The following is a 15961-nucleotide window of genomic DNA, read 5'->3' as shown; positions in this document are numbered from 1 at the left end:
TTTTATGATATTCTTGTGTATAGCCCATACATTACTAAACATGAAAGACACTTGGGAATGGTTTTTGCAACACCCAAAGACTATCAGCCTTTTGCTATTCGGAAGAAATGTGTCATCGGACACTCAGGATACAGTACTTAGGCCTTTGGATATCTAGTCGTGGGGGAAGCGGATGGAGAAAAGGTTCAGACAATGGTGAATTAGCCACAACCCAAGGTTGTATTAAGGTTGAGGGGAATCCTAGTGCTAACCAAATACTATAGAAGATTCGTGAGGGGTGTGTAGTGTCGCAATCGTAACTTTTCAAACAAGATTGTGCGGCACTTGTTCTGCTCGGTCAACAAGTCAGCCGTTCAATATTCGAAATCCGCAGACAAACTCGCGGTATGATGTAGCCTCCCTCCACGTTCTCAGGAAAATGTTTTTATAAAACGGGAGAGAAAAAGTAAATTGTTGAAAACATCATAAAAGAAAGCATTGAAGACTGTTAATTGCAAAGAAAATAGCTTAGCTTGCAAAGAGTGCGACAAGGCTTGGGCGGGGGTTGGACTACTCAGGTACCCCCTATAGTACATATTGAGATTTTTGGCCTTGGCAGACTTGCATATGAAAAAGTCGAAATGTCACACTGTGGCTCGGCGACACGAAAACGAAAGAAATAAACTAAACTACTTATAAGGCGTAAAGACAAAGCGATTTAGGGGTATTCGGGCATACGGCCATAGGTAAACAACACCTTGGACAAGTATGTCCGTGACATGTAGCACCTCTCACCAAGTTATTACAGAAGAGCGCGTTCAAGTGGAGTAAGGAGGCAACCACAACGTTTGACCGGTTGAAACAAGCAATGGTATCAGTTTCGGTTTTGGCCTTGCTAGATTTTTCTCTACCTTTGTCATTGTAACAGATGCTTATGGATTTGGTTTGGGTTGTGTTATCACATAAGGGTCATCCCATAACATTTTTTAGCCTAAAGTTAGCACCTCGTACCCAAGCCAAATCGATATATGAGAAGGAGTTGATGGTTGTGGTATTGGCGGTACAAAAGTGGAGACACTACTTGCTGGGAAGGAAGTTCACCACAATTTCAGACTAGAAGACCTTGAAGTTTTTACAACCCCAATTCCCACCATTGCTCTGAAAGAAAACCTAACCAGGCACAAAACAAAATGAAGAAGTTGGCTGACCTCAAGAGAAGAGAAGTGAAATTGAAAGTGGGAGATGAAGTCTACTTGAAACTAAGACGTTGCTGGCAAAGTTCTCTGGTGAGGAAGAGGAGTGAAAAACTTTCACCAAAATTCTATGGCCCCTATAGGGTGTTGGAGGAAATTGGAGAGGTAGCCTACAGATTGGAACTCCCACCAGAAGTAGCCATCACAATGTATTCCATGTGTCCCAGTTAAAACTCAAGTTAGGACATAAGCAACATGTTCTGCATATGCCACCCATGCTAACTTAATAGTTTGAACTTCAATTGTGGTCAGAGACCGTGTTGGGAGTGTGATGGAGCAATGAGCTTGGAGGTAACAAATGGCTAGTTAAATGGAAGGGCTTTTAGAGAGTGAGGCAACCTGGGAGTCTGTGTACCAGATGAGTCAACAATTTCCCACCATGAGGACATGGTGAATTTAAGCCCTGGGGTATTGTTAGACCCCATTTATCGGCATGTACAAACACAAGGGCAAGAAGGTATTTAACCTTGAGACAAATCGGGGAGAGGTGATAGGAGAAGGGAATATACAAAATGGGACCCACTAAGGATGGGAGGTATCTATAGAATGTTTTAGAGATTGGTGCAAGTAGGTATTATTTTGTAAAGGCTGCCGAAGCTTTTAGAGGGAGAGGTTCTATCGAAGAAGCTGGACTTGTCTTTATTTTCCTTGCTTTTCTTGTCTTTGGATACTTTGTGAACATTATATTTTGGTTATCAGTATATCTACTACAGAATGCTGCCTCCGTTTCAAGCATCGTTGGGATTTTACTGATTTTGAGGTGGAGAATCCAAACATATTCATTTCTACTTGTTTAGCTTTAGCTTTTAGATCATTTGGTGATTTAAGATGGCGCCAAAGTAGGTGGTCCAAAGAGATTCTATATTCAAGCCCTTGCATTGTTGTTTCCTCCTCGATTAATAGTCATTCCACTTGTTGGACCTTTCTCATATATCAAGCCCATGAGTGAAGGGGAGTGTTAGGTATTATATTAAATTTGATTTCACCCATCAACGTACGCTTTTGGGTCAGTCATCGATTTATTATTTAAAATTAAATTTTGTTTTTACTTTAAAACATTTCAGACAAAAGTGGCTGAGATCTTGTGAGTTTCAAATGTTTTAAAGTTTACTACTAGTTTAACATTAGATTATACTTTTTCATTCATTAATGATGATTGAAAGAGGATACTATTACAATGTTTTATTGTATCCACACCCAAAGCAATATATATAATTATTTAAAATCATGTGATTTAACATTAGGCTTCTTTTTATAAACGGAAACCAAGCTTTTCATTGATTTAACATCAGTGCTTATGCTTTCAATTCCAGATTGGGGGTTATTGAAAAGAAATCCTTATTTTTTTTGGTTGTATAAAACTGAAATTGAGGTTCTCTAAGTTTAGTTTATTAGGGAACTTGGACAAAGTTTTGATTTTTATGCATTGGATCGTTGATGAACAGTACTTAATTCAACTATGATGAGTCTTATGTGGGCAAGTTGATAAAATCCCTGTCATGTGTTGTAGCATTTTCAAGGTCTTTACGAAGGTTTCTACTTCTAACTTGCAATTTTCGCTTTTATATACCGCCTTCCCCTACACTATAGTGGCTCCACTGCCCTTTTCAGCCCAATTGCTATGGTCATTAGACTCATTGCTTATGTAACATTTGTACTCTCGAATCTAGAATCCACAGAAGTTATTGTTATGCTGGTGATGGGTTGTGTTATCACCTGTACGGCTGTACTACTAATAGGAGATGTCATCTTCTCTTTTAGGTGCAATTGGTTTTTTTAAAAGCTCAAGGTACAACAAAGCGCAATAGTCTTCTAGAGCTTAAAAGCAAGACACAAAAATTGTAGAGTTTTTTTATTTTATTTTATTTTGAGGTGCACTTGGCATACAAGTACTACATAAAGAAGAGAAAGCGTAGTTGAAGTGGAAAAAAACTAATAATTAACTAACTCTAAAAACAAGAAATTTTGCATTTAGACTTGGTAAAAATGGTTTTGTTAGTTAGTAAAGAATGAAAAACCCCTAATTGTTACTATTTTTAAAAACTAATAAGCCCAAGGTTCAAGGCTGTGAGCCTTGGGGCTTCACAAAGGCTGCTTCTTTGTTTTTTGAGCCTCGCCATAAACCAGACTTGCTCCTTGAGCCTAGGTCGGCATGCTTGAAAAGGATTTTTAAAACACTGAATGAAACGGATAATTTCTTCTCAATTTTGATGCCGATTTTAGTATTCATAATTTTCTAACGTCTACAAGGTCCTTGGTAGCCTCTTACTTCAGTAACTACAAAGCATAGGTTATAATGTATATATGTGTTCTATCTTTTCTCAGAACTGGACTTCAAGCTGTTATGGGCACTGAGGGAGTTGACGGGTGTAACACAAAGAGTAATCACATTATTGAAGTGCAACAAGTACTTGGCATTGAAGCTGCAAGAAAGTGTATTATTGAAGAGATCAAATATACCATGGAAAGTCATGGAATGAGCATAGACATACGTCATATGATGCTTTTAGGAGATTTGATGACATTCAGGGTAAGTAAGTTGTGTTGGGTTACAAAAAATTTACATGGCGTGTATAGGTTGAGGCAATTAAATATTTTTGCTGTGTAACAGGGTGAAGTTCTTGGAATCACAAGATTTGGCATTCAAAAAATGGATAAAAGTGTACTGATGCTTGCTTCATTTGAGAAAACCGCGGACCATCTTTTTAATGCTTCTGTGAATGGAAGGGATGACAAAATTGAAGGAGTTAGTGAATGCGTAATCATGGGTATACCAATGCCGCTAGGCACTGGCATGTTAAAAGTTAGACAAAGGTATATCTTCTCCTAATGGAACAGAACTCAGTTTATTATTATTATTATTATTATTATTGAGCATTGATTACATTGGCAGTGTCTGATGAACACTTTTCTTAATGCCACAACATGATCCATCAGCTTAAACTTTTGGAGTGTGATTAACATAGTTTATGAGCAATTAGCTCGGAGAATTTTGTGTTCAAACTCCTACAATGTTATTTACTCACCATTAATATTGATTTACACTTGTTGAAGCTTCGAAATATTTCAAGCCTACAAGTGAAGGTAGTGTTAGATGATATAATATTAAATTTACATTCATCCACCAATTTAAGTTTTTGAGTCAATTTGTGATTTAGGTTCCAACATTACAGTCAAGTATTAACATCAACAAATAATTTTGCATATCACAAACTTTAAAGTTTCACATATTTTGAAGCTAATTGGGCTTTGTTTTTAACAGAGTTTCTGTGCCACGACAATTACCTTATGGACCACCTGCAATTTTATCTTGAGTTCATTGACATCGAGAATGATTTGGTCGAGTTGGATGGCCTCAGGTGTGGTGTATTTCCTATAATATATAATGTAGAAGTTAAAATGATTTATTTGTTTTATGCTCAGTTTCAAAGAGTTCCTTCATGATAGGTATCAGAATAACAAAACTCGTGTTATTTTGTTGTTTTGCAATCAGGCATGGATGGCTTTCGGCTTTTACAAGTTGGGGTTTGTACATAGTTGGAGTTTTAGTTTGTATTCTGCTTTTTGTCATAAAGCAAGCAAAGCGCTTACGTACTATCCTATCAAACTAGTTGTGATAGGGCAAAATTTTGACATTATTATCAGGATAGCAAACTTTCTACCTCAATAGAGTATATATTAGTCATTGTTGAGCCGTGTTCATATTAGTAGCTGCAAGTATGGTATTCATTATCCGGACATGTGTGTGGAAACTATTTTCAAAACAATATGGTCTCTTGTTATTTACTATATTTATCTTATTTTCCTATATTCTTGTTTTAGTTCTATATATTTTTTCTTTCTTGCGTAAACTTGTTTCTAGGTGACCACATTGGGGCCAAGCTTAAACTTTTCTTATTGACATTCTTGGAAGTATGAGCATGCCACTTTAATAAGAACCACAAAGGGCTCAATATTATGAGGGACATACCATGTTTCATATTTGGCCAGAGTCATCCTCAGCCTTAACTAAGGTCAAATACCCTCTTCTAGGTCAACTTTGGTCGTAGGGTGATATATTTTGAGGTCAGTATATACGAAACATGTCCCATCAGTTATTTTGTTATTATAAAGTTTTATCGATGGTTGTGTCACTAAAAGGTAAGTTTTAATGGCATGTGGTCAACGTGCCAACTTAAACTTATAACTGTGAGGCTATAACACGTCACTAATGCTTCTCGAGACGTTCTTTTACCCTTCAATGACATTTTTTTTGTATGTTACAAAAAGCAGGGATTATTATTTTATATAGGCCTCTAAACTTTTGTAATAAATTTAAAAAAAAATGACCTTTCAACTTTATTTCTTTGTTTGTGTTTTTATTTTTTATTTATTTTTTTTTAACTATTTTGTAGAGAATAATTAAAGGCAACTATTTTATAAATCATACATAAGCTTTTTTTTTTAGAAACATGCATACGTTATTACTAATATGTAATTGGTGTGTTAAAACCTTCATCAAGATCTTATCTCACTTACATTCAAAAGACATGACAAAGGTGTAAAAAGAAAACTAAAATTAAAAATCTATATTTATAGAGAAGCAAATGTTTCAAGTTCAAAATTTCCATCTCCAATTATACTAAAATAAATCTAATAACCGTTAGTTCAAATTTTAAGGAACTTTTGTAACTTTTCATATTACAATTAGTAGATAGATCGATTGTTATCCCAAAGTAATATGCACTTGAGTGTTACGTAGAACATAATAAGATATGCCAATGCAGCAAAATAGTTTCTAGACAGGTTTGATTTTTCTCATTTAAACTCTCCCATGGTCGTACTCCTTTTCAGGATCTTTGTATCTACAAACAAAGTACACAAAAGAAGGTCATCACTTTCGGCTCTTCGGTTGCTATATGTTGGACTATTTGGAACGAGAGAAACGGCCATATTTTCTATGGAAAAAAATGAATAACAATACTCTATGGGAGAATATTTTGCTCATTGGTTGGCTTCGGGTGTCACTGAACAAAGCTCTTCTCATGCTATAATACTACCAAGTTTTCGTTAACCTAAGTGCCTTTGTGTAATCATTTTCCCTCTCTTTGTGTCTTTTCTTTAGCCCTTGCACTTGTTGCTTTCGTTCCATTGAACAACTTCTAAACTACGTGTTTTATTTAAATGAAATGTAGTTGGGATATGATGACAAAGCCAACTTAGTTGGGATTCTTTGGTGCACACTATGACTCACAGTACATGGCTTTCTAAAAAAAGAAATAATAAAAATTATACGATATGTCGATAAACGAAATATTTATATCAATAGTACATCAACATTGTTTAAGCTATCGTGGTAAATATTGACATGAATTCTATCTAGGTTGTTTTCTATTGCTCATTTTCCTAAAAAGAAAAGGAACCAAGAAAAAGAATGATCATGGTATCTTTCAAGCTAGTAAATGTGTACATTGGTTCTCTGTTTTATTATTTGTATACGTTTTTCTTGGGATTCAGAGAATAAGTTTTCCTTTTTTCTTTAAAAAATTTCTAACGAATATTTCTTTTAAAAAAAATTATGACGTTTCTTCGACTCATTTACATATTCAATGAAAAACTACAAGTGACAGTTTAATTTAAAGTAGTTCATAATAAGTTGCAATGTTTCATGCGAATCAAGGTGCCACATTCTAATACATCATTGCAATATCTTAAATTCAAAATAGTTGCAATTAATTTGCAACGACACAAACATGGCAAGAAAGTTATGATAGACTAAGAAGCACGAACACTTCAGTTTAAATAGTGTGTTTGTGTTCAACACGTGTCCGACACTTTGACATTCTAACACTTGGTGGACACCTATTGGACGCTTGCTAGTGCAACAAATGTATTAGACATACATAGAACACTTGTCGAGTAAATTAAAAAGACACATATATGATAATAATAATAATAAAATAATAACTTTTGAGCATAGAATACATTAAGCTAAGTCTTTTAAGCATATAAATGCAAATGAATTTTCTTTAACTATAAACATGATATATATATTTTAAAAATGAATAGTTTAATAAATGTATGTTCTTGCCGTGGCATGTCCTAGATTTTTAAAGTATGGTGTGTCGTTGTATCCATGTCGTGTCGTATTTGTATTTCGTATTTGTGTATTTCTTAGTTGATAGACGTGTTTAAAGAAAATATCACAATTTCCTTTCATTATTAAAAGAGCCTTAGAAACTTTTTTTTTTTTTTTTTTTTTTGAGATCAAGAATATAACAGACTATAAACATCAAAAAAATTTGGAGTAATACCTAATTTATCATTTTATATATCCCTAACCTTCTTTTTTTCTTTTAAATAAAAGCTCTTCCGCTCAACCTTTTTTTTTTTTTTTCTTTTGAACAATTTCCAACAACTTTATAAACCAAACATATGCTATTATTAGTTGGTATACATATGTAATGATCCAAAAGGTAGCCATTTGCCACAAACTCAAAACAAATTTCTTCCCATATTATTAGCATTCAAAATAGGTTGTTTTCACATTACCAAGTCCTACTCAAATGGTTTTGAGATAAAAAACTCTCACTCCCTTAATCTCCTCCTTCTCTTTCTCTTTAGATCCCAATTAAACAAATTCAAGATCCAACCTCCTCTTACCACTTCCACAACTATGGGAAACAGCAAAACCAACAACAAGAACAAACTTGAAGATTCGGAAAAGAAGTCTGTCTCTTCGCCTTGGTCTCGACCTACTTCGCAGCAGCATCAACAACAACAACGTTTGACAACTTTTCTAGGACTCAAAAACACTGCTGTTTGGATTTTCCTCATCGTCTTCATTTTCTATGTTTTGTACTCGACCAACATCCTCACTGTCGATCGCCGTGAAGAATGCTCGACGACCTTAGACTCCTCGACCGAAGAACATATACAAACACTCACTAATATCTCTTCAACCAACATCAACAACAGTAGCAAATTTCTCCGAGTTGATGATGACGAGGAAGAAGAAAAAAGGATACTTGAGCCAGTACCTCTTCCTTTAAGGTTGCCACGCTATGACACACAGCTAAAACACATCGTTTTCGGGATCGCAGGCTCCTCGAATTTATGGGTGAAGAGGAAAGAATACATAAAGTTATGGTGGAGGCCAAAGGAAACTAGAGGGGTTGTTTGGTTGGATAAAAAAGTTTATGCTAAAAGAAATGAAGGGTTACCCGAAATTCGGATATCGGGCGACACGTCACGGTTCAAGTACACAAACCGCCAAGGACAAAGATCTGCATTACGGATTTCGAGAGTTGTTTCTGAGACTTTGAGGTTGGGGATGAAGGATGTTAGATGGTTTGTAATGGGGGATGATGATACAGTTTTTATGGTGGAGAATGTTGTGAGGGTTTTATCTAAGTATGATCACAGGCAATTTTATTACATTGGGAGCTCATCTGAAAGCCATGTTCAAAACATTTACTTTTCTTATGCAATGGCTTATGGTGGTGGAGGATTTGCTATAAGTTATCCATTAGCCAAAGAATTAGAGAAGATGCAAGATAGATGCATTCAAAGGTATTTTTCTTTTTTTTGTTTGAACAATTTTGGCATCGAGATCGAGGATCTTATCGTATCAACCTTTGAATTAGTAATTCATGTCTTATGTATATAAACTATATATACTTAATTGATAGGTACCCTGGATTGTATGGAAGTGATGATAGAATTCAAGCTTGTATGGCTGAGCTTGGAGTGCCACTCACAAGAGAACCTGGATTTCATCAGGTATTACATTAACTGACAGATGATTTTGATGTTCATTCTTTGCTTTTTTTTTCTCCCTATATTTCTTATAGTTTCTTACTCAATGAGAGGAAAATATGGGTAAATATATGTTTGAGTCTTTTGGCTGTTTTAATTCTTTGAAAACTAGTTTTTTTTCTTTTAAGAAAAGATTTCAACCTTTGCATTTTAGATAATATGATATCAACATGAGCTTACATTGTATCATATTTTACAAGAAAATATTTAACAAACTTAATACTTAAAAATCTGCTCTTCATTTCAAAGCTTGTACTCCAAACACAAGTTTTGTAAACTAATTAGATAACCTGAACGTACCTTTCAAACATAATTTTCTTAAGTTCATGCTACCTAAACCTCTCCGTGCAACCCTCAAGCTTAACATTTATAAGTTTTAGATTTTAAACTTTTGCATATCTAAACTTGTGCACCAAATGTTTCTCACTAGGTTGATGGTAATTTAGATAAGAAACTAGGCCCTTAATTATTGCTATTTCTTTATTGAAGATTAAATTTTAAGGAGAATTGGAGTAAAACTTTCTTAAACAAAACTTTTTTTTTTCATAATTGTTAAAATTTGGTGAGGATAAGTGTACTTGGTATTATGTCTAGTGAATTGAAAGATACTAAATTCAGAAAACTAATAAATAAACTTCTCAAGCTAAGTATCCCAATTAATAATAATATGTCCCAACTTTTCCATCATCTAATCATATATCATGTCATGTAAGTTCACATGAAAAACCTTAATTGAGGGAACATGTTTAATTAATAATTAGCAACTTTATATTGATTAGATGAATTAATTTAGCTTATTTGTTGTGTGTTGCATGGCATGGTGTAGTATGATGTATATGGAGATCTATTGGGACTTTTAGGGGCTCATCCAGTGACTCCATTGTTATCACTTCACCACCTTGATGTAGTTGAACCAATTTTCCCTAGAATGACTCGAGTGAGAGCCCTTCAACGCTTATTCCAATCCTCAAATCTCGACTCCTCAAGCATAATGCAACAATCTATTTGTTATGATAAGAAACGCTATTGGTCAATTTCTGTTTCTTGGGGATATGTTGTTCAAATCTTGAGAGGTGTAATCTCACCTAGAGAGCTTGAAATGCCCACAAGAACCTTTCTCAATTGGTATAGAAGAGCAGATTACACTGCTTATGCTTTCAACACTAGACCAGTCACAAAGCACCCTTGTCAAAAGCCATTCATATTCTACATGGGGACTACACGTTACGATCGAACAAAAAAGCAAACCGTTGGTGTTTATATTCGTGATAAGTCTCGTCACCCTTTTTGTCGTTGGAAAATGAGTTCGCCAGATAAAATTGACTCTATCATTATCTTAAAGAAGCCCGATCCTTATCGATGGCAAAAGGTAAATCTTTCAAATTTTTTTAATGTTTTTTTTCTTTTTTTTTCTATTCTTGAGTGTTTAGCAAGCTCACGTGCACTTCAATTAGTTAGTTATTGAGATTATGTTTCTCTTTTTACTACTTGGTCAATCCATTATGATTTTTTTGACTAAGTATTAATTTATCACTTTCTTTTTTTTTTTTTTACATTTTTCTCATTAAATAATATTGATATTGGAAGATGCTAACAAACTTATATTGCATGGCACACTACGCAAGTGAATTGGCATAAATTTGGAGGAGAAATTAGCCACCTATATGAGGAAAAATAATTGGGAGTTCTTAAAACTTCTAGTTACAAACTTTCCTCTATCATAGGATGTCCTAACTCGTCTTCTAAATTTTGAAAACTCACAAGTATCATCTATATATCTATGTTGAGCTTAACAAAAAACAAGGTTTCGAATATTTAACCTTAAGAATGATAGTACCATACAACATTGTCGATTGAGTTAGTCATGCTTTGACAGTATCATCTATATTCAATCACTTAAACAAAAAAAAAAAAGACCAAACTATTAGAGAATACTAAAGGACGCATGTATATTTGTTTTCTTGCAGACTAGTCCTTTAATTATAACTAAATTAGAATGTTGAATATATATTTGGATGCAGTCACCAAGAAGAGATTGCTGCAGAGTTCTTCCATCACATAAACCCTCCACTTTGTACTTATCAGTTGGAAACTGCCGTGGAGCTGAAATTAGTGAAGTTGATCGATGATATTCATTACTACACCCATCGACAAAATCAAACAGACCTTTTCTCTTTCTCATTATTGCCTCAACTTCTCACAAGATTGTTTTTTTGAACAATTTTAGGCGATAATCTATGTTCACACTAGCAAAATTTGTTAGCTTTAGGACGTGTTTTAATTGACTTTTTAAGTGTTATTTTCAAGACAGAGAGATCGAAAGTTTTGTAGTTTTCTTTTCTTCTTTTATGTTCGAGGAGGGATCCACATAGAAAAGTGATGAAATACTATAATGACGGCATGAAGAAATAAAAACATTGACAAACAAACTTTCATGAAATTAACAATTTAGACTCGTTTGTTATCTATTTTGTTTTTTGTTTTTGAAACTTAAACATGTAGACACTATTTATACCTCTAACTTTCTCTTTTTTCATCTGTATCTTACAAATGGTTTATAAACCAAGTCAAATTTAAAAACTAAGAAAAAGTAGCTTTCATATAATCATTTTATTTTTGATAATTAGCTAAGAATTTAACCATTTTATTTAAGAAATATGCAAATCACGGTAAGAAATGCATAGTAAATAAATTTAACTTTTAAAAACAAAACCATAAAAAAAAATGGTTACTAAAATAACCACTTGTATTCATACACTTTTGGCTTTCGTTTTCTTTTCTAAGTATGCTTATAAAGTTAACAGGAGAATAGAGAATTGAGGGTAAAAGTGATATTTCACATGCCAAAAAAGAGTCACAATAAACAAGTTCATAAAAAGAGGACACCCACATAAAAGTTATTGTTTTTTTTTTTTTTTTTTTTTGGGTCATTTTGTTCGATTTTCCAATTTTAGGACTTTCAAAATGGGATGCTCTTTGATAAGTCATTTCTAACAAGTATCCACGGATTGATGATGAGCCAATATATAGTTGGAGCCTTTATGTGTCTTGAACGTATATTGAATGAATGTAATTAATGTGAATTTTGTAGATTATTTGATAGTCACCGATTAAAAAAGAATCTTTTTCGAAGGTTGGATGTTCAAATCTCGTTGAACTCAAAAAGAAGAAAGAGGAGAATAATGGAGATTGATAAAGATTTTAGAAAAATAATAGTGTTAATATATGAGGAAGAAGAAAGCAAACTACAAGAGCAGTTAATGGGTGCAGAATCATGCTGACAATTTAACAAGAGTTTCCAAAGACAATCTGTGTTAGTGTGTATTTGTATTGCATAAAGAAAGAAAAGAGAAGCAAAGTCCAAGTCAGATTATTGAGAAAGGAATCTTTTTTTGGCTATAGCTATATAACTTGGAGCATGGTTCTCTAAAGAGCCAATCTTACATACAAAAGAACCTCAGCTCAAATTTACATTGGAGGACCAAAAAAAAATAGAGAAAAAAGGCACAATTTTTTCAGCTTGTGACCAAATTTACTGAAAGATCAAGGATCTTAGCAGGGTACCTGTTATCATATATGGCACAAAAATTGATAACTAGGCACATCGTAAGAATGCTTCTGAACAGTATTAACCGGTCCATTCTACAATGTATCCCCTCCTGCCTCACTCTCTCTCTGACCCATCGTTGTCTGAAGTTTCCCTCTTATCATCGCCCCGTTCCATTTTATGAGAAGATGGTCTCTTTTGGGAGTTTTGGTTTGGTTGAGTTTGGGGATCGTATTTCTGGGACGCAAGGTAGTTTAAAGCTGTTACAACATCAGTTATAACTGGTCGCATATTCGGTTGCTCCTGAACACACATTGCGGCTATGGCTAGAGATTGGTATAATCCTCTCACAGGATAATGTCCTTGGAGCATTGGATCAACCATTTGTGAGAACTTCTTTCGGTCTCGGAACAAGGGTCGAGCCTGCAATATCAGACACATCATAAGCTTGCTTTAGCTTCCAATGGGCATTCAGAACCAATGTTTGTTTGCTTCACAAAACTCAAAATATGCAAATAAATACACCCGGCATTTTCTTATCATGCCATGAATTTGTTTTGCATGTAGCAGCTTACTCAAAGTCACATAATTCAAATGGTTTATAACACTAAACTCCACCTGTTACGACAAACAAAGTTTCTGAATGTTTGAAACGATCCGCTCAAGTACATGCACAAACCATCAAAGTATTATGCCGAGCAGTTAAATACTAAAGTTCTATAAATAATATTTCCAAAACATGCATTTTCATAAAGAAACAACTATCCAATCATATAAGTAGAACTAAAACAGAGAATAGGCTAGCTTATTACCCAAGCCACAAGATTTTGCTCCGAATGAGGTTTTGAATGATCGATTGCTTTCCTGCCCGTGATGAGTTCCAATAAAACAACGCCAAAGCTGTAAATATCTGATTTGAATGTCAGCTGGCCTGTCATTGCATAATCTGGAGCGCAATACCCATATGTGCCCATAACCCTTGTTGAAACGTGGGTTTTATCCCCACTAGGACCTACTTTAGCCAATCCAAAATCAGATAGCTTTGGATGATATCCTTCACCGAGCAAAATGTTTGAGCATTTCAGATCACGATATATAACCGGGGGCTTCATCTTCTCATGCAAATACTCCAACCCCCTGGCTGCACCTGCTGCTATTTTCATTCTTGTGTTCCAATCAATTACTTTGGCACCAGGTCGAAGATCTACAAGGAGCAAAGGATATGTAAAATAATCGAAAAACATTGTAGGCAAAAGGATTGTCGTGGGTCAATCAATTAGGTACCGTGTAAATGGTTTTCCAATGAACCCAATGGCATATATTCATAAACCAACAATCTCTGATCCCCTTCAGCACAAAAGCCAATAAGTTTTACAAGGTTGGGATGATCAGCTAGACTTAAAGTCAAAACTTCCACAACAAACTCTCGAATTCCTTGAAGTCCATTGCGGTCAAGCTGTTTAATTGCTACAACCTAGACCAAAGCAAAAAAAGGGGTTAGATAACTAAAGCATTGCTACATAATGGAACTTAACAAATCAAACAGAAGCACAAATTTTATTAAAGAGAGAGAGATAATGAGAAACAGTACCACACTATACGAACATCTAGCTTGCTTAATACTTTAAATTGCAAATTTTGGTCCCTATGGTTGAAAAGAAAGTTAGACATTCCCTACGGTTTGATAAAAACCTCTTACATAGTCCTACTGTAGGGATCCTTTAAGAGAGTTTTATCAAACCATAGGAATTAAATTCCAACCTTCTCCAAATCATAGATATGACCAAACTTGCAATTCAGCCTAATACTATTAGCACATGAGAACGGTTTTGGTTTATAATTGTTTTCAGTTTGAATTTTGTCTTACATTTACAAATAAAAGCCTTAGAAATGCATGATGACCCTACACAAACAGTAAAATGTTTCACTGAATGTACCTCATTAACTTTTTGCAAGTACCCCTTGTAAACTTTGCCAAATCCTCCTTCACCCAAGAAGCAATCTGACCTGAAGTTGCCCGTCGCGGCTGCAAGTTCTTCAAATGTAAACGTCTTAGCACGGCCATTGGCTTCTCCTTCCTCAGAAACCTCATCTTTCAAATTCAATTTCTTTACATCTAAAGCTAATTGGTCATTTTTAGACACAACTACCTTCACATCAGAATCCCTCTTCACCAAATTTGAAATAACTTTGGCTTTATCTGTACAAACCCAAAGGAAAATTTAAAAAACAATAAGAAACAAAACTCTTTACTTAATTCACTTGACCATAATCCAAATCCTCTCATAATCCCAAAACCAGTAAACCACCACCAAACAACTACCTGAAATTCAAACTAAAGAAAAGAAAAACATCACAAATTACATTAAAATATTCTTTCCATGAGATTTTTTCTCTCAAATAGCTTATTAAACCTTGCAACTAATTAGCAGAAAATACAAAAAGATTGGAAGTCCAAATATTACATTAAACCCCATACAGAAAACCAATCTTAATTCCTAATTCCTCAACCAGAAAAAAAAAAAAAATTATTTCACAGAAACCCCATAACAAAAATTTCAAAGAAAAAGAAAACCCAAAATCAAAAAGGTCAAACAGAATCGATTTGACCCATTTAAGATATGATTATAAAAATATTAAAAAAAGAAAAAGAAAAAAAAAGATAACCTGAAGGGGTTCGATCATCGGGCTTATGGGTTTTGGAATTGAAGGTATTTGGGTTGTTTTGTTCGATATTCTCCGATTTCTTGCTGGATGAACCGGTACAACGAAAACAACCCATTAGAAAAGAAGAGCTCTTCCTTCACCACTCCTGCCTCTCTGTTTCTGAGCTCCAAAAACAGAGCTGACAACAAAAACAAACACCAACAAAGAAATAACAAAAAAACCCACCTCCGGAAATCCGAAGACAACGGGAGAAAATAGCAAAAAAATTACAAAGAGGAAAATAGAGTTAGAGAGAGAAAGAGAGAGAGAATTCGTAATTTGTAAAATGTGTAAACTCAAAGAGAGAGAGAGAGAGAGAGAGAAACAGAGAGGCTGCTTTCGAAATTCGGATTTTCGAGCATTATTATTTATTTTTGTTTGTTTGTTTTATAAATAAATAAATAATATATATATATATATGTATGTATATATGTGTGTGTATATATACATGCTTGGGTGCTAATGAATGTTTAAAATATCCACACAAATTCTATTGTTATGAACATATTTTGATAAAAAATGTTAATATTGATACCATATTTTAGATTTAAATGATATTTGGGTGTTATAGCATTTTTCTATTTTAATTTCTAAATTTTGAAAAATATCGATTTTAGCTGATCACATGTTTATATTTTTAGATTACTAGGTTATCAAATAAGTTAGTTACACTAAAAGA

At 34.2% G+C, this 15961-nt stretch overlaps 3 protein-coding genes across 3 annotated transcripts in view; 2 read left to right on the top strand and 1 right to left on the bottom strand.

Moving 5' to 3' along the window:
* Positions 1-5040, top strand: part of LOC103502942 (DNA-directed RNA polymerase III subunit 1) — a 58956-nt gene extending 53916 nt beyond the window's left edge. Inside the window, exons 25-28 of the mRNA XM_008467068.3 lie at positions 3558-3762; positions 3844-4046; positions 4495-4591; positions 4726-5040. Coding sequence (XP_008465290.3) covers positions 3558-3762; positions 3844-4046; positions 4495-4546 — 460 coding nt within the window. The 3' untranslated portion in view covers positions 4547-4591; positions 4726-5040. The remainder of the gene's footprint in view (positions 1-3557; positions 3763-3843; positions 4047-4494; positions 4592-4725) is intronic.
* Positions 5041-7778: 2738 nt separating this feature from the next.
* On the top strand, positions 7779-11423 carry LOC103502944 (uncharacterized). The gene is made up of 4 exons (XM_008467071.3): positions 7779-8783; positions 8903-8993; positions 9856-10398; positions 11051-11423. Exons 1-4 carry the CDS (start codon positions 7888-7890, stop codon positions 11156-11158), a joined length of 1638 nt encoding a protein of 545 aa, XP_008465293.2. The 5' UTR covers positions 7779-7887; the 3' UTR covers positions 11159-11423.
* Positions 11424-12399: 976 nt separating this feature from the next.
* Positions 12400-15684, bottom strand: LOC103502940 (probable serine/threonine-protein kinase PBL5). Its single transcript, XM_008467067.2, has 5 exons — positions 15244-15684; positions 14514-14776; positions 13861-14050; positions 13389-13780; positions 12400-12999 (listed from the first exon to the last, which is right to left on the bottom strand). The coding sequence occupies exons 1-5, from the start codon at positions 15356-15358 to the stop codon at positions 12694-12696; spliced, it is 1266 nt and encodes a 421-aa protein (XP_008465289.1). The 5' UTR covers positions 15359-15684; the 3' UTR covers positions 12400-12693.
* Between the last annotated feature and the right edge of the window lie 277 nt (positions 15685-15961).

Source organism: Cucumis melo, chromosome 12 (genome assembly GCF_025177605.1).
Source record: "Cucumis melo cultivar AY chromosome 12, USDA_Cmelo_AY_1.0, whole genome shotgun sequence".
NCBI lineage: Eukaryota > Viridiplantae > Streptophyta > Magnoliopsida > Cucurbitales > Cucurbitaceae > Cucumis > Cucumis melo.
This window is presented reverse-complemented; position numbering and strand designations above follow the sequence as displayed.